The 26332-nt window shown below is 54.1% G+C and overlaps 1 protein-coding gene across 7 annotated transcripts in view; it reads right to left on the bottom strand.

Annotated features, from left to right (window-relative positions):
• Nucleotides 1-8858: 8858 nt before the first annotated feature.
• Nucleotides 8859-26332, bottom strand: part of TNRC18 (trinucleotide repeat containing 18) — an 89113-nt gene continuing 71639 nt past the window's right edge. For all 7 annotated transcript variants that reach the window (XM_057695054.1, XM_057695057.1, XM_057695055.1 and 4 more), the window contains 11 exons: nucleotides 22783-22935; nucleotides 22342-22483; nucleotides 20503-20620; nucleotides 20030-20105; nucleotides 19833-19941; nucleotides 17159-17275; nucleotides 16417-16581; nucleotides 14684-16011; nucleotides 10835-11071; nucleotides 10647-10721; nucleotides 8859-10414 (listed from right to left, as the gene is read on the bottom strand). In XM_057695054.1, the coding sequence (XP_057551037.1) occupies nucleotides 10208-10414; nucleotides 10647-10721; nucleotides 10835-11071; nucleotides 14684-16011; nucleotides 16417-16581; nucleotides 17159-17275; nucleotides 19833-19941; nucleotides 20030-20105; nucleotides 20503-20620; nucleotides 22342-22483; nucleotides 22783-22935 (2727 nt within the window). In that variant the 3' untranslated portion in view covers nucleotides 8859-10207. The remainder of the gene's footprint in view (nucleotides 10415-10646; nucleotides 10722-10834; nucleotides 11072-14683; nucleotides 16012-16416; nucleotides 16582-17158; nucleotides 17276-19832; nucleotides 19942-20029; nucleotides 20106-20502; nucleotides 20621-22341; nucleotides 22484-22782; nucleotides 22936-26332) is intronic.

Below are 26332 nucleotides of genomic sequence, written 5' to 3'. Positions count from 1 at the left end.
TGTGGCTCATGGGCTGTAAAGCACAGGCTCAATAGTTGTGGCACACAGGCTTAGTTGCTCCGCGGCATGTGGTATCTTCCTGGAACAGGGCTCGAACCCATGTCCCCTGCATTGGCCGGTGAATTCTTAACCACTGCGCCACCTAGGAAGCCCTCTGCCCATTTTTAAATCAGGTTTTTTTTTATGTTGAGTTGTGTGGACTGTTTATATATTGATATTGTGGATATTGATCCCTCATTGGTCATATCATTAGCAAATATTTCCTCCCATTCAGTAGGATGTCTTTTTGTTTTGTTGTTGATTCCCTTTGCTGTGCAAAAAGCTTTTAAGTTTAATTAGGTCCCATTTGTTTGTTTTTGCTTTTATTTCCTTTGCTTTAGGAAACAGATCCAAAAAAATATTGCTACGATTGATGTCACAGTGTTCTGCTTGTGTTTTGTGCTTTTTCTAGGAGTTTTATGGTGTCTGATCTTACATTTAGATCTTTAATCCATTTTGAGTTTAATTTTGTATATGGTGTTAGAGAATGTTCCAATTTCATTCTTTCACATGTAGCTGTCCAGTTTTCCCAGCACCACATGTTGAAGAGACTTTCTCCACTGTATATTCTTGTCTACTTTGTTATAGATTAATTGGCAATAAGTGCATGAGTTTATTTCTGGGCACTCCATTCTGTTTCATTGATGTATATGTATGTTTTTGTGTCGCTACCATACTGTTGATTATTTTAGCTTTGTTGTACAGTCTGAAGTCAGGGAGCATGATTCCTCCAGCTCCATTCTTTCTTGAGATCATTTTGGCTATTTTGTGTTTCCATACAAATTTAAAAATTATCCTAGTTCTGTGGGAAATGCCATTGGTATTTTGATTGGGATTGCACTGAATCTGTAGATTACCTTGAGTAGTGTGGGCATTTTAACAATATCAGTTCTTCCCATCCAAGAAGACGGTGTATATTTCCATCTGTTTGTGTTGTCTTCAGTTTCTTTCATTGATGTCTTACAGTTTCAGAGTACAGGTTTTTTATTTCTTAGGTATTTCATTTTTGATGGGGTGGTAAATAGGATTGTTCCTTGATTTCTCTGTAATTCATTGTTAGTGTGTAGAAATGCAGCCGTTTTTTGTATATTAATTCTGTATTCTCCAGTTTTACCAAACTCATTGATGAGGTCTAATAGTTTTCTGGTGTTTTTTTAGGATTTTCTATGGATAGTGTCCTGTTATCTGCAAACAGTGACAGTTTTACTTCTTCCTTTCCAATTTGGATTCCTTTTTCCTTTTCTTGTCTGATTGGTGTGGCTAGGACTTCCAATACTATGTTGAATAGAAGTAGCAGGAGTGGGCATTCTTGTCTTGTTCCTGATCTTAGAGGGAGGCTTTCAGTTTTTCACCATTGGGAATGATGTTTGCTGTGGGTTTGTCATATATGGTCTTTATTATGTTGAGGTGTGTTCTCTCTATGCCTACATTCTGGAGAGTTTTTTATCATGGTGGATGTTGAATTCTGTCAAAAGCTTTTTCTGCATGTATTGTGATGATCACATGGGTTTTATTCTTCAGTTTGTAATTTGGTGTATCACATTGATTGATTTGCAGATATTGAAAAAAATCCTTGTATTCCTGGGATAAGTCCCATTTGATCATCGTGTGTGATCCTTTTAATGTATTGTTGGATTTGGTTTGCTAGTATTTTTTTGAGGGTTTTTGCATTTATGTTTATCAGTGAATTGGCCTGTAATTTTGGTTTTTGAGATACCTTTGGTTTTGGTATCAGAGTGATGCTTGCCTCATAGAATGAACTTGGAAGTGTTCCTTCCTCTGCAGTTTTTTGGAGTAGTTGGAGGAGGATAGGTGTTAACTCTTTTCTAAATGTTTGGTAGTATTCATCAGTGAAGCCATCTGGTCCTGGACTTTTGTTTGTTGGGAGTTTCTGAATGACTGATTCAGTTTAATTACTGGTAATTGGTTGGTTCATATTTTCCATTTCTTCCTGGTTCAGTCTTGGGTGATTGTACATTTCTAAGAATTTGCCCATTTCTTGTTGGTTGTCCATTTTATTGGCATGTAGTTGCTTGCAGTCATCTCTTATGATCCTTTGTATTTCTGTGGTGTCAGCTGTAGCTTCTTTTTCATTTCTGATTTTATTGATCTGGGCCCTCTCCATTTTTTTTCTTGGTGAGTCTGGCTGAAGGATTGTCAAATTTATCTTTTCTAAGAACCAGCTTTTAGTTTCATTGGTCTTTTCTATTTTTATTTTTATTTTTTAGTCTCTCTTTCATGTATTTCTGTTCCGATCTTTATGCTGTCTTGCCTTTTACTAACTTTGGCTTTTGTTTGTTCTTTCTGTAGTTCCTTTAGGTGTAAGTTTAGATTGTTTCAGATTTTTCTTGTTTCCAGAGGGAAGCTTCTATCACTATCAACGTCCCACTTAGAACTGCTTTTGCCGTGTCCCATAGGTTTTGGATCATCATGTTTTTCATTTCCACTTGCCTTTAGGTATTTTTTAATTCCCTCTTTGACTTCTTCAGTGGTCCATTGGTTGTTCAGTAACATATTGTTTAGCCTCCATGTTTGTGTTTTTTGCAGTTTTTTCCTTATAGTTGATTTCTAGTCTCATAGCATTGTGGTCAGCAAAGATGCCTGATATGATTTCAATTTTCTTAAATTTACCGAAGCTTGTTTTGTGGCCCAGCATGTGCTCTGCCCTGGAGAATGTTCCATGTGCACTTGAGAAGGAGTGTGTTCTGCTGCTTTCAGATGGAATGTTCTGTGTATATCAATTAAGTCCATCTCGTCTAATGTGTCATTTAAGGCCAATGTTTCCTTATTGATTTTCTATCAATGGGTGATCTGTCCATTGATGTAAGTGGGGTGTTAAAGTCCCCTACTATTATTATGCTACTGTTAATTTCTCCCTTTTTGTTGGTTAATAATTTCCTTCCATATTTTAGGTACTCCTGTGTTGGTTGCATACATATTTACAATTGTTATATTTTCTGCTTGGATTGATCCCTTGATCATTATGTAGTGTCCTTTTTTGTCTTTTGTAACAATCTTTATTTAAAGTTTACTTTGGGGAATTCCCTGGTGGTCCAGTGGTTAAAATTCTGAGCTTCGACTGCAGGGGTCCAGGGTTTGATCCCTGGTCAGAGAACTAAGATCCCACAAGCTGTGTGGGATGGGGAGTGGGGGTGGGGATGAATCCTAAAGTCTATTTTGTCTGAAACAAGTATTGCTACTCCAGCTTTCCTTTGATTTCCATTTGCATGGAATATCTTTTTCCATCCCCTCACTTTCAGTCTGTTATGTGTCTCTAAATCTGAAATGAGTCTCTTGTAGACAACATATATACAAGTCTTTGCTTTTGTATCCATTCAGCCACTCTGTGTCTTTTGATTGGAGCATTTAGTCCATTTACATTTAAGGTAATTATTGATGTGTATGTTCTTGTTGCCATTTTGCTAATTGTTTGCAGGTTGTCTTTTTTTCCTTTCTTCTTTTGTTCCTTTGTCCTTTTGATTTGATGACTGTTTTAAGAGTTATGTTTATATTCCTTTTTCTTTGTGAGTATCTATTATAGATTTTTGGGGGTTTTTCAGTTTTAATATTTTTTATTGAAGTATAGTTGATTTGCAATGTTGTTAATTTCTGCTATACATCAAAGTGATTCAGTTATAAATGTATATATTCTTTTTTCATATTTTCTTTTCCATTATAATTTATCATAGGATATTGAATATAGTTCTCTCTGCTGTACAGTAGGACCTCATTGTTCATCCATTCTATATATAAAACCTTACATCTGCTAACCCCAGCCTCCCACTCCATCCCTTCCCCAGCCCCCTCCCCCTTGGCAAGTTCTGTTCTCTATGTCTGATTCTGTTTCTGTTTCTGTTTTATAGCTAGGATCATTTGTGTCATATTTTAGATTCCATATATAAGTGGTATTATATGGTATTTGTCTCTGTCTGACTTCACTTAGTATGATAACCTCTAGTTGCATCCATGTTGCTGCAAATGGCATTATTTCATTCTTTTTCATGGCTGAGTAGTATTCCATCTTCATCCATTTATCTGTTGATGGACATTTAGGTTGTTTCCATGTCTTGGCTATTGTAAATAGTGCTGCTATGAACACAGGGGTGCATGTATCTTTTTGAATTAGAATTTTGTCTGGATATATGCCCAGGAGTGGAATTGCTGGATCATATGGTAATTCTACTTTTAGTTTTCTGAGGAACCTCCATACTGTTTTCCACAGTGGCTGCATCAACTTACATTCCCACCAACAGGGTAAGAAGGGTTCTCTTTCCTCCATACCCTCTCCAGCATTTGTTATTTGTAGACATTTTAATGGTGGCCATTCTGACCAGTGTGAGGTGGTACCTCATTGTAGTTTTGATTTGCATTTTTCTAATAATTAGCAATATAGAGCATCTTTTCTTTTTTTTTTTTCTTGAAAAAAATTTTAAATATTTATTTTTGGCTATGTTGGGCCTTAGTTGCAGCATGTGGGAATCTTCGTTGTGGAATGCAGGCTCTTCATTGCAGCACACAGGCTTCTCTCTAGTTGTGGCATGTGGGCTCTAGAGCACATGAGCTCTGTGGTTTGTGGCACGCAGGCTCTCTGGTTGAGGCACACAGGCTCAGTAATTGTAATGCATGGCCTTAGTTGCCCTACAGCATGCGGGATCTTAGTTGCTCAACTGGGGATCAGACCCACATCTCCTGCATTGGAAGGCAGATTCTTTACCACTAGACCACCAGGGAAGTCCCTAGAGCATCTTTTCACGTGCCCACTGGTCATCTGAACGTCTTTTTTGGAGAAATGTTTATTTAGGTCTCCTGCCCATTTTTCGATTGGGTTGTTTTTGTTGTTGAGTTGTATGAGCCATTTGTATATTTTGGAGATTAAGCCCTTGTTAGTCACATAGTTTGCAAATATTTACTCCCATTTTGTAAGTTGTCATTTTTTTAATGATTTCCTTTGCTGTGCAAAAGCTTGTAAGTTTGATTAAGTCCCATTTATTTTTGGTTTGATTTCTATTGCCTTGGAAGATGGTCCTAAGAAAACATTGGTATGATTTATGTCAGAATGTCTTGCCTATGATCTCTTCTAGGAGTTTTATGGTGTCATGTGTTATGTTTAAGACTTGTTTATATTTGGGGTTTATTTTTGTGTATGATGAGAGGATGTGTGTTCTAACTTCATTGATTTATATGCGGCTAACTTTCCCAGAACCATTTGCTAAAGAGACTGTCTTTTTCCTGTTGTATATTCTTGCCTCCTTTCTCAAAGATTAATTGACCATAGGTGTGTGGGTTTATTTTGGGGCTCTCTATTCTGTTCCATTGATCCATATGTCTGTTTTTGTGTCAGTACCACACTGTTTTGATTACTGTAGCTTTCTAGTATTTTCTGAAGTCTGGGAGGGTTATGCCTCTTGAGATTTTTGGTTTGTGGTTACCATGAGGTTTTTAAATAGTGGTCTACATATACATATATACAGTCTATATATACATATATATACACACACACACACATACACATAATTGTTTTAAGCTGCCAACCTCTTAATTTCAAATGCATTTTAATTTTTTTTAAGTTTATTTATTTGTTGGCTGTGTTGGGTCTTTGTTGCTGCGCGCAGTCTTTCTCTAGTTGTGGTGAGGAGGGGTTACTCTTCTTTGCAGTGTGCGGGCTTATTGCAGTGGCTTCTTTTGTTGCAGAGCACAGGCTCTAGGTGCACAGGCTTCCATAGTTGCGGCACGTGGCTTCAGTAGTTGTCCACTCATGGGCTCTAGAGCACAGGCTCAGTAGTTGTGGCACATGGGCTCAGTTGCTTCACGGCATGTGGGGTCTTCCTGGACCAGGGATTGAACCCATGTCCCCTGTGTTGGCAGCGGATCCTTGCCACCAGGGAAGTCCAAAATGCATTTTAAATACCCTGCATTTGTAGTCTCCTCCGCTCACGATTACTGTTTTTGATGTCATATTTTACATCTCATTATTTTGTGTATCCCTTAACTGCTTATCATGGATATGATTTTACTGCTGTTATCTTTTAACCTTTCCTACTAGCTTTGTGCATGAATGATTTCCTGCCTTTACTGTATGTTTGCCTTTACTAATGAGCTTTTTCCTTTCATAACTTTCATGTTTCTAGTTGTGGCCTTTTCTTTTTCATTTAGAGAAAATTCTTTAACATTTGTCATAAAGCTCGTTTGGTGGTGCTGAACTCTTTTAGCTTTTGCTTGTCTGTCAAGGTTTTAGTTTCTCCATCCAGTCTGAACGAGAGCCTTGTAGAGTACTCTTGGTTGTAGGTTTTTCTCACTCATCACTGTAAATATATCATGCCACTCCCTTCTGGCCTGTGGGGTTTTGGCTGAAAAGTCAGCTGATAGCCTTATGGGAGTCCCCTTGTATGTTGTTTTTCCCTTGCTGCTTTTAATATTCTCTTTATGGTTAATTTTTGCCATTTTAATTACAGTGTGACTTGGTGTATTCCCCTTTGGGTTAATCCTGTGTTGGACTCTGTGCTTCCTGGACTTGGATGACTGTTTTCTTTTCCAGGTTAGGGAAGGTTTCAGCTATTATGTGTTCAGATATGTTCTCAACCCCTTTCTCTGTCTTCTCCTCCTGGGACCCCTATAATGTGAATATTACACGCCTGATGTTGTCCCAGGGGTCTCTTCAACTGTCCTCATTTTTTTCCGTCCTTTTTTCTGTTCAGCATCAGTGATTTCCAGCTCACTGATCTGTTCCTCTGTACCGTTTAGTCTACTGTTGATTCCTTCTAGCGTATTTCTCATTTCAGTTATTCTTCATCTGTGGTGGTTCTTTGTATTTTCTAACTCTGTTAAGAACTTCTCACTTCTCGCTCTGTGCGTCCGTTCTGCCTCCAAGTTCTTGGATCATCTTTACAGTCATGACCCTGAACTCCTTCTCCGGTAGGCTGGCTGCCTGTCTCCCCTCACTTAGTTGTTCTTCTGGGCTTTTATCTTGTTCCTTCATCTGGAGCACGTGCCTGTCGCCTCATTTTGCCTAAGTTGCTGTTTGTGTTTCTGCATGTCTGGCAGGCGAGTTACGTTTCCCAACCTTGGAGAAGTGGCCTCTGTAGGAGACGTCCTATGCACCCCAGCAGCGCACTCCCTTCCTCACCCAAGCTGTATGCTCCGGGAGGTCCCCCGTGAGGGCCCCATGGGTATTTGTGTTGTGGTGGGCTGACTGCATGGGCAGTCTGGCAGGCTGGTTGGCCCTTGTCCAGTTGGTTGCCAGACTGTGCTGTGTGGTGGCTGCTGGCTGCTGCTTGGTAGGGCCAGATGACTGCAGAGGTGGCTGACTGCAGAGCCCCAGCGGGCTCCGGGGCTCGTGCCGCCTCACTCCCTGGTGGTTGAGTCAGAGGCCATAAGACTCCAGGGTTGTTGCTTGCCCACTGGTGGGAGAAGTCAGGTCCTGGAGTTAGTGCCTGACTACTGACAGGCAGAGCTGGGTCCTAAGTTTGGTTGCAGGAGATCCCAGAGCTGGTGTCAGGTCACTGAGGCGAGGGGTGGGGTAGGGGGATTCCTAACAGTTGGGGCTAGGGGGTCCTGAAGCTTGTGTTGGCCTGCTGCTGGTGGCCAGGACCTGGACCCAGCTTATCCCAAGGCAGGGTCTGGCCTGCTGTGGGCAGGCTGTGGGATTATGGTTTTCTTACAGCTGGTGTGTGCCCCCTGGCTGGGGAGGATGGTCCAGAGGCTGCAGCAGGCCTCTTGGAGGGCAGGGCCAGGGCCTGGGGCTGCTGCCTGCTCACTGAGGGGAGGAGCTGGGTCCTGGGCCCTCTGGTGGGCAGGGTCATGTGTAGAGGCGGCTGTGGCCTCAGGAGGTCTTGAGGCAGCCTGTTGATGGGGGGGCTGTGTCCCCATGCAATTAGTTGTATGGCTGGAGGTGTCCCCGCACTGGTGCCTACAGGCTGTTAGATGGGGCCAGGTCTTGGCGCTGAGGAGCTGGGGAGAATTCCACAACTGCCAGCAGCAGCATCCACGCAGTAGACGTGCCCAAGAACGGCCACGGGCAGCGTCTGTGTCCCCAGGGCAGCTGCCTGACTCTCCGGGAGCCTCTCCGAGACCAGGGTCCTGGAGCACGTGAAATTTTGTGCACCCTGTGAGAGTGGTCTGTCTTTCCCCTAGTCCTGTGGAAATCCTGAAAGTAACCCCACTGGCCTTCAAAGCCAAAAGCTCTGGCGGGGGGGGGGGGGGGCACGTCTTCCCGGTGTAGGACCCCCGAGCAGGGGCGCTGATGTGGGGCTCAGAACTCACTGCTGTGGGAGAACCTCTACGATGCGATTCTTCTCCAGTATGTGGGTCGCCCCCCTGGGGACATGGGCGTGACTGTACTGCAGGTCTGCCCCACCTGCTATACCCGTGCGCTCCCTTCTCTGTGTCTTCAGGTGCAGAAGACCTTGTCTGTAGGTTCCGCTCTTTTTCCTAGACGATCGTTGTGTAGGGCTGTGATTTGGGAGTGCTCGTGAGAGGAGGTGAGCGCAGGGCCTTTCTGCTCTGCCCCCTTGGCCAAGCTCCAGCTCCAGTCTGGCCAGAACAGAGAACTTTCTGCCCTGGTGGACACGGGCCAGCCTCCGCCAATACAGTAGCCACTAACCACGTCTGACTGTTGACCACCAAAGACAGCGTCGGTGCAACCAAGAAACTTTCCATTTCTTTTCATTTGAATTGGCTCATAAACAGTCACACGTGGCCAGGGGCTGCTGTACTCCCCCCGGAAACGTCCGCCCCCCCCCCCCCCCCGCCTCCAGGAGCTGCATCCTGACGCCAAGCCCACCAGCCCCTGAAATGAACCACTCCAGACAACTGTATTCTTCCAATTATAGCTTTTTCTTTTTTTTATGAAAAAGATCACACAGAATTCGCCAACAAACAAAATTCCAAAAGAAACTTTAAAAAAAAGGAAAACAATAATTCCCCCAAAAAACAAAACCGAAGTCTGGCTTTTCCTTCCCTTAAGATTGTCTGGACGAGGCCTCCGTCCCCTGGAAGGCGCGGGGGCTGGTAAGTGCTTTCGTGGGCTGAGCAGGGCCGCCGAGCTTGCGGCTCCCTCGCCCCCTCCCCCAGCCTCTGCTCTCCCTCAGTCCTTCTCCATCCTGGGGGCAAGTACAGTACACCTGGGCAGGGGGGTGGGTGGGCGGGCGGGGTGTGCTTGGGACAAGGTGGGGGGGGGGGGTCCCGTGAAGCTGGGTGCTAGACACTCACAATCTAACAGGAAATAAAAAATAATATTCTGCACGTCAGAATGTGTTCGCTTTTTTTTTTTTATAATTTCATAGCTATTTTTTTCACAGTTTTAAAAAGTTTATATTTATATATATTTATATATATTTATCTTTATATATATAATTAAAAAGTTGACTCCATTTAAAGGCGTATGATACAGGGGAGAGTCTCTCGGTACAATAAAACTGTACAGGTTAAGAACTGCCGCCTCCCTCCGGGCGTGGCCGGGACAAGGATTTCAGCACCATGGGGGTTGTCTGTAGTGTGAGGATCTGGACCGGCGGGGTGGGCCCTCCCCAGGGCCTCAGGGTGCGCAGCCCCGTCCCCTGGCGCCTGGCCAGCGCTCCTGGGCCCCACCCCCACCTGGCTCTGTTCCCCAAGTCCAGGCCATCCTGAGAGGACAGAGGCCAGGCCCCAGGCAGGCACCCAGAGCAGGCCCGGCCTGGTCGGTGAGGCTGGGGGACGCCAACCAGGCCGGGCGACGTGGGGCTGCCCCTATCCTGTGGTGGGAGGCTTGGGACGGGCTCCGTGCTGAGGGGACCAGGCACTGGGAGGACCCACCCGCAACGGGAACCCCTGAGCAAGCATCCGTGTGGCTGCTCAGAAACCCCCTCCCACTGAATCCCCAGCTGGCATCGGCCTGAGGGCACCAGGGTCCTGGGGGCCTGGCCTGGCCAAGTGCTTACAAGGTGCCGAGGGGGCCCCGGGGGGCCGGCAGAACCATACCCTGATAGCTGAGAGGAGCCCCTCTTGTGGGGGCACCGGAGGGTGCAGGAAGGGGATCTGGACGTGTGCACACGTGCGCACACCCGTGCATGCGTCCAGGCACGCACACGCACACACTTACGCACGGGGTGTCCGCGGGCACACCTGCATGCACACAACCAAGCACGTGGCCGCCGAGCCGTGGCAGTGAGGGCGCGCCCCGCCGGCCGGGCGCTCAGCAGAGCACAGGCACGCCGTCGGTGGAGAATATCATGCCCGTGGTGGGCTCGTAGGTGCCCGCCAGGTAGTACAGGCCCTCGCTGTCCTGGTACTTCTTGGTCTTGAGCATCTGCTCATACTGCTCCAGGCCCACCACCAGGCACTTGTGAGACACCGTCTGCACATCGTTCTCGTCCACGTGGGAGGACTGGTACAGGGCACGCTGCGGGCACACGGGCGGCATCAGGGGGAGGGCTGGGAGGACCACGGGGAGAGCCCGAAGGGCAGAGAGGGGCTGCGGACGCGTGTGGACAGAGACCGAGAGACCCGAGGAGTGAGAGGCCCAGGGTGACAGGCAGGCAGAGGCTGGGAGGGACAGGCCAAGAAACAGCCGTTCAGGGGCAGAGAGAGGGGACCAGAGGCGAGGGAGCCTGGCCCGCCCCGCGTCCTCCTACCTCCATGAAGTCCTTCCTCTGGCTGGAGGCCCGCAGGGCTGCGGGGAGGCTGCGGCCAGACTTCTGGTCCCAGTGCTGTGTGCGCAGACAAGGGGCCGCCGTGAGCCCCAGCCCCGCCTTCCCTGACCCTGGACCCTGACGCAGACCCGGCCATCGCCGCCCCCAGCACCGGCGGGGCCCCAGCTCACCTGGCCCTCGTGGAGGCGCTTGCCCGGGCTGGTCTCCTCGGGGTGGTAGAACCACTTGACGCGGACCACCATGTTGCTGCCCCACGACTCCCACATGCTCTGGATGCGGCCGATGTAGGGCAGGTTGGGGCGGCCGGCCGACAGGAAGACGGCGCAGTCCCCGATGCGGATCATCTCCTTCCCGCGCACGATGGCCTTGTAGAAGAGCTTGCGGGCCTTGCCCTTCATGCCGCGGCGCTGCGGGCAGGCGAGGCGGGTCAGGGCGTGTGCACCCACCTACCCCCCCCAAACCCCGGGGTTCCACAAGGAGGGCGGGAGGGGAGGAAGCGCCCTGCCCGCTCTGCTCGGGGAGCCCCCGCTCATCCCCTTGGCGGACTGGGTCTCCAAGAGGACCCTCAAGGGCAGGGAGGGCTCTGCAGCTGAGCGCGACGCGCAGCTCCGCAGCGCTGACCGTGCTGGCCAGCGAGGCCGGCGGGGCCCAGGGACGCCCGCACGCTGGAGCGCCGCAGACGCCACCGCCGCCGCCCGCCCTGGAAGTGCCACCGGCCCCTGCGGGCCCCCGATGTCCAGACGGGGACAGGGAGGTCCCGGGAGGGCCGCATGTGCCGCCTCGCACATCGGGGCGCCTGGAGACAGACCCACGCCGCACCCCGGGGCACGGAGCGGCCCACTCGCGGCGCAGCCCCGACCTACAGCACGCCGAGCAGCCCTAGCGGGGGTGAGGCAGCGGGGCATGGGCCGCGGCAAACCCCGTGACCCCAGGGAAGCCACCAACCGGGACCAGAGCCCGGCCAGCAGGGTCCGGCCCAGGGCCCACGGCTGCCGGGCCCCCAGTGCGGCCAGATTTCTTTTTTTTTTTTATTTACGCTCAAAAAACACTTCCTGGAGCCGCCTCAGTGCCCCGGCCTGGGCAGGCTCCGAGGAGGGGCGAGACCGGCCATCAGCCCAGAGCCCCCCACGAGGCAGCTGTGGCTCAGCGGCCAAGCGCGCCTGTCCTTGCCCGGGACGGCCACTAGGCGGCGCCAGAGCCTGTTTCTTCCTTTTCCTTTTTTCCGGGCTCATTTCCTCCCTTATCTGGCTGTCCCTTTTCTACTTTTAATTCCCTGGATCTCTGGTGAGACTTCTTTTTGTTTGCCCACATTCCGGCATGTGGGATCGTAGTTTCCCGAGCAGGGATTGAACCTGTGCCCCCTGCAGTGCAGAGCCCTAACCACTGGACAGCCAGGGATCCCAGGAGACCTTTTAATGTCCATGTCAGTAATTTCTTATGTGTTCTGTAAACTGCTCTGTAAAATTATTTTCAGCTTAAGGCACGTACAAACTGATTTCAAGGTGAGATGGATGGCTAAGATTGCTAAACCAATGCATCTCTTACAGCAGGTATGCTTCTCACAGACTCCTCTCCTCACAGACTCGCAGATCCGCCCGCCTTGGTCCATGGAATTCCCAGTGCGGCTGATTCCACCTCTGTGGCCCGCACAGGACTTGGTCTGGCCAATCCAAACATCCCATCCTCCCCCAGCCATTGTGATTGGTTCGGGACCTAAGCCAAAGACACTACACCAACTTTAGCTTGAACCCTAAAAAAGACATTTCCTGCTGTCACTTCTGGAAGGTCAGCTGAAAACTACCAGACTACCTTTTGCCGAGAAGAGAGGGGCTGCCAGAGAAGGAGACCAGCACAGAGGAAGGAAGGAGAAACTGAAGCCTGGAACACAGGCCCAAGAGTGGATCTGAAGACAGCCTTCAGGCCCCTGGATCCAGCTGTACCTGAAGCTGTACACCCTGGACTTTTCTAATAAATGGGTTTGGTTCTGTGCTCTGATCTCTGCAGCAGTAAGTGCCCCCAGTAACACTGACATTAGAACATGCAAATGGCAGATGCTAAGATAAGGAACTGCCCAATCACTGCGGGGGAAGGAGAGTGAGGACGTGCCTGTCCTAAGCTCAGAAACCATCACTGATACATTCCTGGATAAAGTGCCTGCCAGGATCAGAGCTGGAATGTCTGAGTGTGGCTTGTGTCAACTATAAATTGGAACTTGCCATCTGCCTGTACAAGAATTAAATCACTTTGTGCTGTTATAGCTGCTGACCTTCCACATCCCCTGAAGGGAATTCAGGGTGGAGACCAGGAATGAGGCACTCTGTGCTGTGGAGGATGGGCAGAACAGGTCTTTAGATAGTTAGATGTTTTCAGGAGCTGATTTTATGAGCCCAACCCTTGCATCCTCTCATATCTAGAAAAGCATTAAATCCCTACATGGTGAACCTGTCTGCTCCTCGTGACGAGCAGAAACCCCCTACAAAAAAACGTATTTGATCACATGTACTCCTCCTTTACCAAGAATACATATACACTAATCTTCTCCCTGTCTCTTGGAACAGTTTCTCAGAGCTATCTGGGATCCTGTCTCCCAGGCTGCAGTCCTCATTTTGCCCCAAATGAACGCAACTCTCACGTTGTCCATTTTTTTTAAGTCAACACTTGTCAGTGAAGATTCTACAAGAATCTGCAGGTACAAGTTCACTGTCTCAAGTGGTGGCCTTGCCAAAAGAGGCTCTTTCAGCCTGGACCCCACAATCCAAGGGGGGTTAGAGTCAGAGAACACATGCCCTGCAGGGTCGGAGAAGCTGAGCACCTGCCCCAGGTTCAAGGTGCTGCCTCAAAGACAGGGAGGCTGGAAGGAGTGCAGGAGCTGCAAGGGTGGGGAAGACCCTCACCAACGTCCTGCTCTGCACCCTTTGCCTGACGAAGGGGGGAATCCCCCACCCTATTCTAAAGCGCCTTTGGGGGTGCAGCCTGGGGCAGGAGGAGCTGTCCAACTGCCCCTGGGTGGCACAGTGGGGGCCCTAAAAGGCTGCTGCTGAGACAGAAACCCCCAAGCTAGAGTCTTCCCTCAGAACACCTCCCGCTCCTCTGGCCTTGCTGATGCAGCCAGGGAGCGCCACATGCCGGAAGCTTCCTAGATGGTCCACAGCCAGAGACCCCACCAGCTCATCACCGGCAGCCCCCGACCCCTAAACCCTGCCCAGCAGCACTGGCGCTGGAGAGGTCCAGACCCAGCGTGGCACCTCCTCCAAGCCCGGCCCCGGTGTGGCCTCGGGGGACCCCGGACCAGGGCAGCGCATGCCCGGGCAAACCTGACTGCTGGCACCCAGACAAGGAGCCCGGCTCCTCCGGGCCAGGGGCATGGGACGGCCTGGTGGACTCCAGGCTGCCCCCCTCTACACACAGAAGCTTTGCGGCGTGCACGTGAACGCAGGTGCATGCATGTGTGTGCGTGCATGTGTGTGCGTGCACGTGTGTGTCCATGTGTGTCTGCGTGTGCACAAGGCACGTGGTGGGCCAGGAGGGCTCCTTCTGGAGAACCAGCCCCACCGACTACAGGGGTGGCCATGTGACTCAGACCCAATCAACCAGAATGTTCTGCCTTCCAGGCCACACGGATTAGCTCAGGGGTGGATAGTGACGCAGGCCAGGCCCAGGAGACAACCTTGGATTTCCACCGGCAAAGAGAGGGAAAGAAGCACCTTCTGCGACAACTGCTAATAACGTGGCTGGCCAGAAGCCTCGGGCCACGCGTCTTCCGTGGAAATGAAGCAAAGGCAGAGAGACTAGCCTGTGGCCACGCCATCGTGAGACCCCCTGCCGCACACACGTAAAGGCCTGCCAGCGGATCCGCATGCGGCCACGGGCTTCCGCAGACAGCGGGTCTGGGCCCCAGGGACGGGCGAGCACTGCTGCTCCGTCAGACGGACGCCACACCTGTCACACCAACCCTCTGCCGTGGGGATGCCGGGAGGACAGAGAAAGACTAGCCCAGGCGACGCCCACCGCCCTGCTACCTGGGTGGGCTTGCCGAACCACTTCCAGAGCTGCCGGGCGGGCAGGAAGGCGGCGATCTTGGGCCGGTTCTCCACGGACGGCAGGCGCTGCCTCTTGGCCAGCTCCTTTGTGGTGGGGAGGTGGACGCCCTCCCTCTTCTTGGGCCGGCTCTTGGCCCCGGCCTGAGCCTTGGGCTGCAGAGGCTGCGGAGGCTGCGGCGGGGGGGCCTGGGGCGCGGGCGCCGGCGCCTTCTTGCCTGGAGAGTGGGCCGAGGAGCGGGCCTTGCCCGCCTGTTTGGGCGCCTTGCTGGGGAGGGCCGGCGGGGCGGAGGGCCCGGCTGCAGGGGCGGGGGCGGCCTCGTCATCTGAGCTGCAGGAAGACTCGTCTGTGGTGGAGGAGGAGGAGGAAGAGGAGGAGGAGGAGGACGAGGAGGAGGACGAGGACGAGGAGGACGAGGAGGAAGAGGAGGAGGACGACGAGGACGAGGAGGATGAAGAGGAGGAGGAGGAGGAGGAGGAGGAGGACGAGGAGGAGGAGGACGAGGACGAGGAGGAGGACGAGGAGGAGGAGGAGGCCCTGGAGCTGGAGGCGCTGCGGTTCCGGCCGCCCCCGCCGCCCCCGCCGTCCTCCTCTGCCTCCGTCTCGGAGCTGCTGCTGCCGCCGCTGTCGCTGCTGCTGCCGCCGCCGCTCTCCGACTCCTCGGCCCCGTCCTGCTCAGCCTGGCCCTTGTCCGGGCTCTGGGGGTCGCCCGAGTCCGCGAACGTGAGGCCGGCCCCAGGCTCCTGGGCCAGGTCGCCCTCCCCCGCCTTGGGCCAGGCCGCCTTGGGCTCGCCGCTGCCGGCCGCCGGGGGGTAGCTGCCCAGGCTCAGCAGGCTCTTGGGCTCCTGCCAGCCCCCCGCCCCGGGCTCCTCCCGCAGAAGCAGGGCCTCTTTGGCCTTCTTGCTCTTGGGTGACGTCACGCCCTCGTGGTCCAGCTTGACGAGCAGCTCAGCCTCTTCCCCGGGCCTCCGGGCACCCTTGGTGGCTGACTCCTCAGCAGCCCGGGCCTTCTTGGGCTTGGGACGGGTGGCGGGCATGGTGACGGGCACGGGGACGAGGGGGGTGGGGGCCAGGGCCGCGGTGGGGGCCGGTGGCTCCCCAAAGGGCTCGGGAGCCGGGCAGCTGGCGAAGGTGGATGGCGCTGGGCTGGGCTGTGGGGGTGCTGGGCGAGCCTTGGGGGCCTTGGCCCGCTTGTCCACAGGTTCTGGCGGGCTCTTCTTGGAACTTGGGGTGCTGATGGGCTCCAGGGCCAACGGGGTACTGGGGACCTCATCCGTCGAGCCCCCCTCCTCCAGGACGGCAGCTCTGTCTGGAAGAGAGAGGAGAAGACCCACGTGAGGCCAGGGCTCCTGAGCCAGGGAGCCCGCCTCCGCCCTGGTTCTGCTGGGTCCTAGACAAGCGAGGCTGGGGCGGCGCCTCTCAGACCTCAGGATGAGCAGCTCCCACACCTCGGTGTGCTGGCCCCAGGGTGGTCCTGGGGAGCCTGGGCTCTTAGCCTGAAGCACTTTGCTCTGGGCTCTGGAGGGAACACACCTGGCTGGATCCCAGCTTTGCCTCTCACAGATCAATGCACCTCCCTGAGCCTCAGTTTCCTCATCTGTCACAGGGTTCAAACAGCCCCACGGCACCGAGTTCCCGCACAGGTGGGGCGTGGTCTCTGTGCAGAGACCCTGTGTGGGCAACAGTCTCGGCGGGCCAGGCATGGCCAACGTACCGCTCTTGGCTTTGGTGCTGGGTTTCCGCCCACGCCCCCGCGCCTTGGCGCCGGACTCCTCGGACCCTGGCGCGGCCCCTTCTTTGCTCTCCCCGGTGTCTTTGCTGGTCTTCCGGCTGCGGCGCTTGGCGCTCGGCACCAGGAGGGCCGGGGACGGCTCAGCACCTGCGGGGCAGGACAGACAGTGGCTCAGGCCCGGTCCCCGCTCTCCCGGCGGCCAGAGCATCACCCGTCGGGGGGAGGAGGGGTGCAGGGAACCAGGTGACACTGCGCGGCCGAGCCCACGTGGCCTGCCCGGATAGACTGTGCTGTCGGGCGGGAGGCCCGGCTGCAGGGACGCCGCTTGGGTGCCTGCACACATGCACAACGGGGGCTCCTCGAGTCAATGAACAGGGCAGGGCTGACTACGTAGTTTTAATGATCCACTTGGAGGACTCACAAGAGTCCTAGTCGAGGGACCCTGGGTAAGTCATTTTACCTCCTAAACACGAGTTTCATGTTGGTCAAAGGGGATGGTACTTCCAGACACACAGGCCTGGACAAGAACTGAACGCGACCACGGACACAGAGCGTAGACCTGTCCGTAACAGTTACGGATCCCTCCCCTGGCCTGGACCGTCTGGCCTGGGGCTGGTCTCGTGGGCCTCAGGATGCAGATCTGGGGAGGCCTGGGATCCCTCCCCCGAGACCATTCTGGGAGCCCCTCCAGACACTTTCTGCCGGGGGCGGGCCCACCACTCACACTGGATCTTGTAGTCAGGGGGCAGCAGGCGGATGTGCGAGAGGGGGATCCTCCCAGTGTCCCCATCGTCGAACTCCACGGTGATCAGGTCCCCGTCGTCCTCGAGGCCCAGCAAGCCTGCGGGAGGAGGGCGCGGTCAGCGGAGGCGAAGGGCAGCAGCCTGGGCGCTGCAGGCGCGAGGGCGGGTATGCGGCGGGCAGAACGCGGGCGCGAGGGCCAGGCAGCCCCGGGAACACCAGCTCCCCCGTCCAGCCGAGCACCAGGTCGCGTCCACTCATCCCAGGACCCTCCCCAGAGCAACGGGGGAACAGCAAGGGCGGGACCGTAAGGGACAGAGGGAGCGGGTGAGGACCGCGTGGACAAGCTGAACTGCCTTCGCTCCGGGCTCTCTGCTCGGTTAGGGGCCTGGGAGGAGGCGGCGTCAACGAGAAGAAACGCAGCTTTCACAGGGGAGCCCCGGGATACCGTCTCCTGAGCGCCGAGCACCTCTGCAGGCAGGGGTGCAGGGGACCCCACCACTGGACACACTGGGGGTCACACAGCAGCAGAAGCTGTGAGCTTTATGCCTGGACACGGGGCACAGCAGAGGAGGGTGGTGGGCACCACACCAACCAGGGTGACAGGGAAGTCCAAACACTGAGTGGTGACCACCCCATTCCCAAGTGCTGGACGCTGAGCCCGGCGCCCCGAGGATGGAGCCGTGACGGCCGAAGAGCCACAGGTGCTGGTACTCGGCGTCCCCCCAACAAAACATCCCTCCCCCACCGTCAGGAGGCCCTGGCCACACACAGCTTCACCTCCTGGCCTGAAAATTCCAAGCACTTTCTCAGTTATTCATAAGTGGATCCTGAAGTGTCATTTTCATCTTGGACAGTCTGAATTCTAAACCTCTAGTTCAGTGCATCATGGAGGATCGCCTAAGGATCGCCCGCGACAGAAGAACAGCCTCCAACAAAGGACAGCACAGGACAGGGAGGTGCAGACACAGAGCCACAGGGAGAGGAAGGGAAACAGGAGGAAAGGGAGCTGAGGACATCTAAACTGCAAACAGCACATCCCTGGAAAAAAAAAAGAATCCACAAAACAGATTATTTTTTTTTAAGGAATATTCAGAGATAAGAAAGAACTCTTCAGAATTTTGTAAATGATAGCAAAAATATCAAAAATTCAATAGTACAGAAGGGCCAGAAGGCACAGGTGAGGGAATCTCCCAGAAAGTAAGAACAAAAAGATACAAAAATGGAAAAAAGATACCAGTCTTGAGGGCCACCAGATGAGTGTGAGTTCCAGGGAAAAGAGGGTAAAGGAGGGAAGGAAACTCCAAGAAGTAATATGAGAAAAATTTCTAGGAACAAAGGAAATCTGCTTCCAGATCAAAGCCCCTTTCCCCCAAATGCCCAGCAAAACACACACACACACACACACACACAGCGAGAGAGCGAGGAAGAGAGACCACGTGAAATTCCAGATCTAGGAATACTGAGAAGATTCTGAGTTTTCAGAGAGAAAAAGCAGGTCTCCTATGAAGATTTGGGAATAACCCTGGTGTTGAATGCCTCCGACATCAGAATTTAGATAAAAATAGAACAGTGACTTCAAAAGGGTGAGGGAAGATTATTTCTAATGTAGAATTTATACCCAGCCCTACTATCTCTAAAGAACAGGATAGAATAAGGAGATCTCGGGCACATGTGTACTTGAGGAATTTACCTGAGGACCCTTCTTCTCAGAAAGCCACAGAAAGATCCTCTGCCACAAGGAGGGAAAGAAATGAGGAAGAGAAAGACCGGGATGCAGCACCGGAGAGAGAGAAATGGAGTTCTCAGCACGGCAGCAAGGGGCAAGTGCCAAGAGTGACACCATGAGGCAGGCCTAGAAAGCCGCCAGCCCACAAGGCTCGGCGGGCAGAGAGCCCCAGGAGAGCTGAATGCAGATGAACTTCTCTCTTTGTAAGAGGACCTCCTGCCCGGCGTCCCGCTCCCATCTCCTGGGCGTGAGTGGATGACGTTCGGTGGCCAACGGGTGGACTACCTTGGGCCTCTGGTTTTGGCTTTGGGCTGTAACACACCAGACCCCCGGCTCCCGGATGCGTTGGTTCTGTGACGGCTGAGTGTGCACTGTATGCTCCTGCTGGTGTGGTCTGTCAAGCATGCACACCCAAGGCACCTGGGCTACCTGTTGTTGTGTCTGCCCAGCTTCCAATCTCTTATCCTGCTAACAACGCCAACTTAACTGGGGAAGCAGCCTTCCCATCTCTCAGTCCATATGCAAAATCGGGAAGCCACCTCACTCATGAGCAAGGACCAGTGAGCCCCGTGAAATCCACGTGACCCAAGTCAGTTCAGTAGGACTCCACCCTAAGACTCAGATGGGGAACGTGGGAGGTTCTCTGATGACAGGATTTGTTAGAAGGTGAGAGACAGTCCCCAGGAGCAGGGTGTGGAGCCAGCACAGCTGAGAGCACGGCTGACAGACACAGGGAGCCTGCGTCCTGATGACACCGTGGAACAGTCCCTGGGTCCAGCCATGCCTGAAGCCCTGCAGGTCTTCACTCACACAAGCTGATGAAACCCACGCTCAAGCGCATCTGAGCTGGACTTCGGGAACCGAACGGATCCACGCTGACACACTGGGAAACAGGGTTGCCGGGGACTGTCTTAGGGGAGGATCTCACCTCGGACCACGGTGCCTGGGTAGAGGCAGCGGTACTGCTGGCTCCAGTAGGCTGCGATCCTGGTCCCTTGCGGCAGGAAGCGAGTGGAGGCCGGCCTCACATCAATGATCTGGGGAAGGGAAGGACCGAGCTCCAGGTGGTGACCAGCAGCAGCCCCAGCCCCACCCTCCCAGCAGCCCAGCTTCCCCTCCCCTCACCGCCTCCTGCAGCAGCTGCTCCAGACAGTAGATGTGGGGTCGGTTCCCGCGTTCACCCTCCACCACCACACGGTATCTGCAAGGCCGGGGCAAGCGTGGTGTGAGGTCCCCAGGGGGACCCCTGCACCCCTGACTCCCGGCCCCACCCAAGCCAGCTCCACCTCCCAGACCCCCGGGACGTGAGGTCGGAGCCTGAGGGCGTGCTGACCTGCCGCATACACCCGGGGCGGGTCTCTTCCCGCTAGGCCCCAGGCTCCTCATCCGCCCAGCCAGGGGTCTCAGATCCGGGAGGGGCCCGGCGCGCCCCCTCCTGTCCCCCCCTCCTGCACCCCCGCGCACCGGGCCCCAGCGGAGGGCCTGCCCGGAGCGCGTGCTGCCCGCAGGGCCGGCCCTCGCCCCGGCCCCAGGAGCGGAGCCACAGCTCAGAGGGTGGGAGGGGCGAGGCGGCGTGCCCAGGGGCCCCGCCCACTCACATGTCCGGCGAGTGCACGGTCTGCACGTGCCCGGCGTACAGCAGCTTGTCGTCCATGGGGATGAGCACGCGCAGCCCGTCCTTCAGCTCGTCCTTGTCGATGAGGCAGGAGCGCGGGGCTGGGGGCAGGCGGCGAGGGGCGGCTGGGGCCGGCGCGGCCGCGAGACGCCCCTCCAGGCCCCGCCCTCCCAGGCCCGCCCGGCCGCCCCCGGTCACCCCCGGTCACCCCTGGGCTGTGCGCCGGCGGACGGCCCGCGTGGCGGCTGCACGTGCGTGCCCCGTGTGCCAGCCCCACCCCACCCCCAGCCGCCGCAGAGGCTCCAGGCGGGCGGGAACCAGGGTGACACCCTGCACGTGCTGCCGGCGTGAGACTCGGCACCGTCAGACCCCATCGCGGCCCCTAGGCCCCGGCCCCGGGACTCTCCCAGCAGCTCTTCTCCACCTGGAACTCTCTCTTCTGGCGGAAACGATCCCCACAGCCAGGCCGCCGGCGCGCGCCCTGCCCCAGCCAGGCCTCAGCCCGAGGCTGCCACGCCCCATCACTGCCCCAGGCCACATCCCTTCCTGGGACCCCCCACCCCAGACTCTCCTCGGTTCTCCTCCTCTGGCCTGACCACACCGCTTCCACCTCCCGGGCCTGCTCTTCTTCTCTGCAGGACCTTGAACCTGGCCCCTCCCTGCCATTACTGCACACAGGGAGACCCAGATGGCTCGCCCAGGTGGACAGAATGACGGGCTCACTTCTCAGCCCCCATCTGCACCACACCCCTGCCACGGACTCACCATGGGCGGAGTGGACTTCCCACCTCGCGACCTTGGGCATGGCCTCGTGATCTACTTTGGCCAATGGATGAGGGTAGAAGTGCGTGAATCTGAACCGAGGCCTCAGGGGGCCTCACCGGTTCCCACTCTCCCTGACAGCACACCCGTGAGAAGAGAAAAACCTGGCCAGCCCAGCGGCCCAGGTGGGGCAGAGCCGTCTCTGCATCGGCGGACCCCGAACCATCCCATCATCACGGGAGCGAGTCCAGCTGAGGTCACCCCGCCATCCTGCTGACACTTATTGCCACCCACCACTGAGCCTGAGTGCTTGGTTGTTATACAGCAATAGCTGACAGATACACTCCCAAGCAGATGACAAAGCTCCTCAGGGCTGGCCCTGCTCTTCCTCTCATTCCACCCCCACCCCCACCTAATTCATATCCTCAATCTCAAGCTCCAGACCCCTAGGTCCAAGCGCCTACTAGATGTCACCTCCCTGGAACATCCTCCAGGCAACCCAAAGCCCAGCTTCTCCCCTCTGTGACCCGTCTCGATGACAGCTGCCCCCCCCAATACCCATCCACACCCCTTTTCTTCCCCTCACCTGCTCACACAGCCCATGCACTCCTAATGAGCTCAATCCCACCCCATCTCGCTCCCGGCTGCCCCCACAGGAGCTCCACCATCCATCACCTGGATCCTTACAACGGCCTCCTCCAATTCCTTCTCTACATGGCAGTCAGAGAGCTCACCTCAAAACTAATCTGACTGTACTGATCTGCTTATAACCGCTTGTTTTCATCAGGCAGAAGACCAAGCTCCCACCGAGGCGCTCGAGACTCCTGCCTGCCCCCCAGCCCAAGACCGCTCTCTTGCCCCCTGGTTACCAACACAGAGTCAAGCTGGCCTTCCTTCAGTTTACCTTGGGCACTGTGCTCCCACCCAACCCCAGGGCCTTTGCACACACCATCCCCTCTCACCCTATTCCCTGCCCGTCTCAGGCCCTAGTAACTGCCCCAGGGGAACCTCCTGCATCCCCAGCTTCCAGGCCTGAGCCAACACAGTGCTGGGCACTCACCAGGAGTTAGCGGCCGCTCCACAGCCCCGCCGCGTGGCAGGTGCTCATCCTCAGAGAAGCTCGAGTCCTGGTTGGGCTCAAAGTCCTCCTCGGCAGCCATGCTCTCCATCAGCTTGCTCACGGCTCCCCCTTTCCCCCGGTTCTGGGGACACAGCAGGACAGCCCAATGGTTTAGGACAGGGCATCCCAGTCCTGCCCGGCCAGGACCCTCCCCGGAAACCCGGGCTCACTAGTTAGGCCACGGTGGAGTCCGCCACGTGGGGGCCTGCGGTCCCAGCTGGGCTCACCCCCCAGGCCAGAGGGAAGACGAAATGGGCTGAAGCAGCACCTCCAGCCACACAATGGATCTCGGGGTGTGGGGGTGGGGCACATCCAGGGATGCCCTCATCTATCAACCAAGCAAAGCAATTCACCTAAGCCTGGGGCCACGGGGAGCCTCACCTCCTTCTTCACCTCCTTCCCTTTGGCTTTGGCCTTGCTCCTCTTGGCAGCAGCAGGGGAGCTGGTGTGAGGGGCCCGGGCCTCAGGGGGCAGGGCGGGAATGCGGGGTGGGGGCAGTGAGGCTCCTGATCCGGCCTCCTTCCCCTTCTTCTTCTGGGGATGAAGCAACAGAGCGGCCGTCAGAGGGCAGGGAGGGCCCAGGCCCCGCCGTTCACCCTCCAGAGAGACGAGCAGAACACCCTCCAAAAAACCAAACGGTATATAGGTGAGCTCCTCTCCAACGATCCCACAAACCGCAGAGGTAACTAGAGGGACTAACAACAGCGTGGCGTGTCCTTCCAGAACTTTCCGCAAGCACACACAACCATGTAAACACACAGGCTATGCTGACACACTTGTGCATACACAGTACTTTTTTTTTTTAAACACAGATGGGAATTTACCAAAAGTTCCACTCTGCAACTTTTTCTCCCTGGTATGTATGTCTGGTAGACACAGAGGTGGCGGCCTCACTTTTTATTTTGAACTGCTGCCCAAGGGGCCTCGATGAGGAGACCTAAAATTCATCTGACCACCTGCCTCTGTTTTTTCTTCTGCCGAACGATGCCAGAAAAAACGACAGCCGCGATTAGTTCTACAGCCATATTCCTGGAAGAGGCGCTTAGAACTGTGCACCCACTGCCCGATCGTTTCTGGAGGCCTGAGTTACTCTCCTCTCCCCCCAGCAGTGGGAGTGCCACATCTACTTCAGCTCAAAGCCCCCGGGGTGGCTCTGGGATGCTCCCCACGCAGGGAAACTGGGCCAGTGCACGGGGACTGTGCACGGCTCCACCTGTCAGAGTGCGGGGGTGGGGGGAACAACCTAGATGCCCTGCAACCTGGTGCGTCCACAGATACAGTTACAAGCTTTTATCACAGCAGCCCAGGGTCCTGTTCGGAGGAGGAGGTGACAGCATGGGAAACGGAAGTGACGATACTTTGTACAAGCAGCAGGCTCAGGCTACAGAGGTGACGGGCAGCGGGGGTGGGGGTCACTTTACGCCTTTTAAAAGAGACATGCCCAACGTCAACGACCCAGTCGTGGGGCCAAGGGAGGTGGAAAATTAAACAGAAAAAAGGAAGACTGGGTGCGTGTTACCAAGACAACAGCAGAAGTCACAGCTCCCGCATCAGAGGAGTGAGATTCAAAGCCAACAGTGTTAAAAGGAGCAAAGTGGGAAATGTTAGCGGGATAAAGGTATTCATTTTAATCTCTATATGGGGGCAGAAACACACACACACACACACACAATTATATTTTCTTGTTTCCGGTGCATGTCTTAATCCTGTGCACATTTCTGAAATCAGAAGGCATCTTGAGGGTTGAAGGACTTTTTCATGTGGTTATGTCTCCTTTTCCCCCTGACTTCTATTATAAAATAGACAGCTTGTCTTACGGGCACATCTTTGCAGCTGTACACACGGGACAGGGGAAACCGAAAGCAAAAAAAAAAAAAAAGTTATCTCTGTGTGGAATTTAATTTTCTTCCTTTTCTTTACCATCCAAATTACTGTTACAATCAGATAAAATTAATAACTGTTTCTTTCCCATTGACCAGAAAGCCTATTTCTGGGAAACTATTATTTTTTTTTAAATAAGAAAAGAGCTCCAAAAGTGACAAGTTCTGTACACAGAACGGAGATGTTCGCTGCTGTGGTAATCACCATAGCAAAACACCATCCTCAAATCACCAGTGGCCAGCGTGGCTGACAGCAGGGGATACTGAAAACCACGGGACAGCAAGATGGTGGGGGTTATCCAGCCATTTAGAGATAGTGGTTACAAAAAAAAAAAAGTAAAATAAAAGCTCATGGCATATGGCAATGCACAACACCTAAGGCCAGGGCTAAAAAGTGGGATACAAAAGTGTATCTCACAAAACTATGAACACTGCTCGTTCCTGGAGTGATTTGCTTGGTGTCTGACTTCTCCCTTTGCTGATAATTCGTCTGTTCTGTTCCAGTCTCTGACTGTGCCAGGAGAAGGCTGGGCTCAGGTGAGCCCCTGGGCCTCTCCCCAGCAGAAGGTGCCATCTTGGGAAAGGCCTGAAGAGGCTGGGGGCCCAGTGGTCCAGGCGTGGCTCTGGCGCTAGACCCCCAGCACTGAAAGCTCAGCTCTGATCATTAGCTGCTGGGCTAACTGGGCAGATTCCAGGACTACCTGTGAGGGGCAGTTAATATGAGTAACCTACTGCCTATGGCTTTGTAAGTACTCAACTATGACATCAAAAGAAATACATATTTGGCACTTCCCTGGTGGCGCACTGGTTAAGAATCTGCCTGCCAGAGCAGGGGACACGGGTTCAATCCCTGGTCCAGGAAGATCCCGCATGCTGTGGGGTAACTAAAAGCCTGTGCTCCACATCTACTGAGCCTGCGCTCTAGAGCCTGCGAGCCACAACTACTGAGCCTGCGTGCTGCCACTACTGAAGCCCGCATGCGTAGCGCCTGTGCTCCGCGACAAGAGAAGCCACTGCACTGAGAAGCCCATGCACCACAACAAAGAGTCGTCCCAGCTCGCCGTGACTAGAGAAAGCCTGCGTGCAGCAATGAAGACCCAACACAGCCAAACAATAATAAAGCTCTTCAAATAAAATAAAGTAAAACTGAACAAAAGAAAATAAAATGGCAAGGGCATAGTGAAAGGAAGGAAGGAAGGAAGGAAGGAAGGAAGGAAGGAAGGAAAGAAGGAAGGAAGGAAGGAAGGAAGGAGGGAAGGAGGGAAGGAAGAAAGACATAAATTTGGTCCTGCCCCCATTCCTGACACAGAGCTCCTAAATCCCTTGGAATTTCCTGGGTCTTAGGAGCATCTTTTGTTCTAATGAGGTGACCCTTGGTGAGCCCCTAGATGGCTTCATAATGGGGCCTGGTCACCAGAAAGACCAGCCGCGACTAAAAGCTTGAAACTTGCAGTCCCACCCCGACCCCTGGGCGGCAGAGAGGGGTGGAGACTGACCCACTAACTGACGGTGCCTCTGCGATGAGGCCTCCCTCCACGAAAACCCTCCACGGCAGGGTTCAGCGCGCTCGAGGGCTGTGAGCACACTGAGGAGGGCAGTGTGCCCCGACAGGGCGCGGGAGCTCTGCACCCCTTCCCACACACCCTGCTCTGTGCACCTCCTCCATCTGGCTGTTCCTGAGCTACATCCTTTACAACAAATCATAATAGTAAGTAAAGTGTTTTCCCCAGTTCTGTCATTCTGGTGAATTATCGACCTGAGGTGGGGGTCATGAAAATCCTTGATTTATAGCTGGTTGGTCACAAAGCACAGGGGACAACCTGGGACTTGTCACTGGCATCTGGAGTGGGGGTGGAGTGGGGGTGGGGCAGGGGCAGTCCTGGGGGGACTGAGCCCTTCACCTGTGGGGTCCGCGGCAACTTCGGGTAGTTAGTGTCTGACAGGTTGTGAGTAGAGGAAACGAGTTTTCCTTTACCAGCACATTACGTGTACATGGCAATGTGGTTAGAAGACGCCTGGCCCCACCATGGGTCAACCAGCATAATCACCAT

Source organism: Hippopotamus amphibius, chromosome 9 (genome assembly GCF_030028045.1).
Source record: "Hippopotamus amphibius kiboko isolate mHipAmp2 chromosome 9, mHipAmp2.hap2, whole genome shotgun sequence".
NCBI classification, from domain to species: domain Eukaryota; kingdom Metazoa; phylum Chordata; class Mammalia; order Artiodactyla; family Hippopotamidae; genus Hippopotamus; species Hippopotamus amphibius.
The sequence above is the reverse complement of the archived record's forward strand: the minus strand, read 5'-3'. Positions and strand labels throughout refer to the sequence as shown.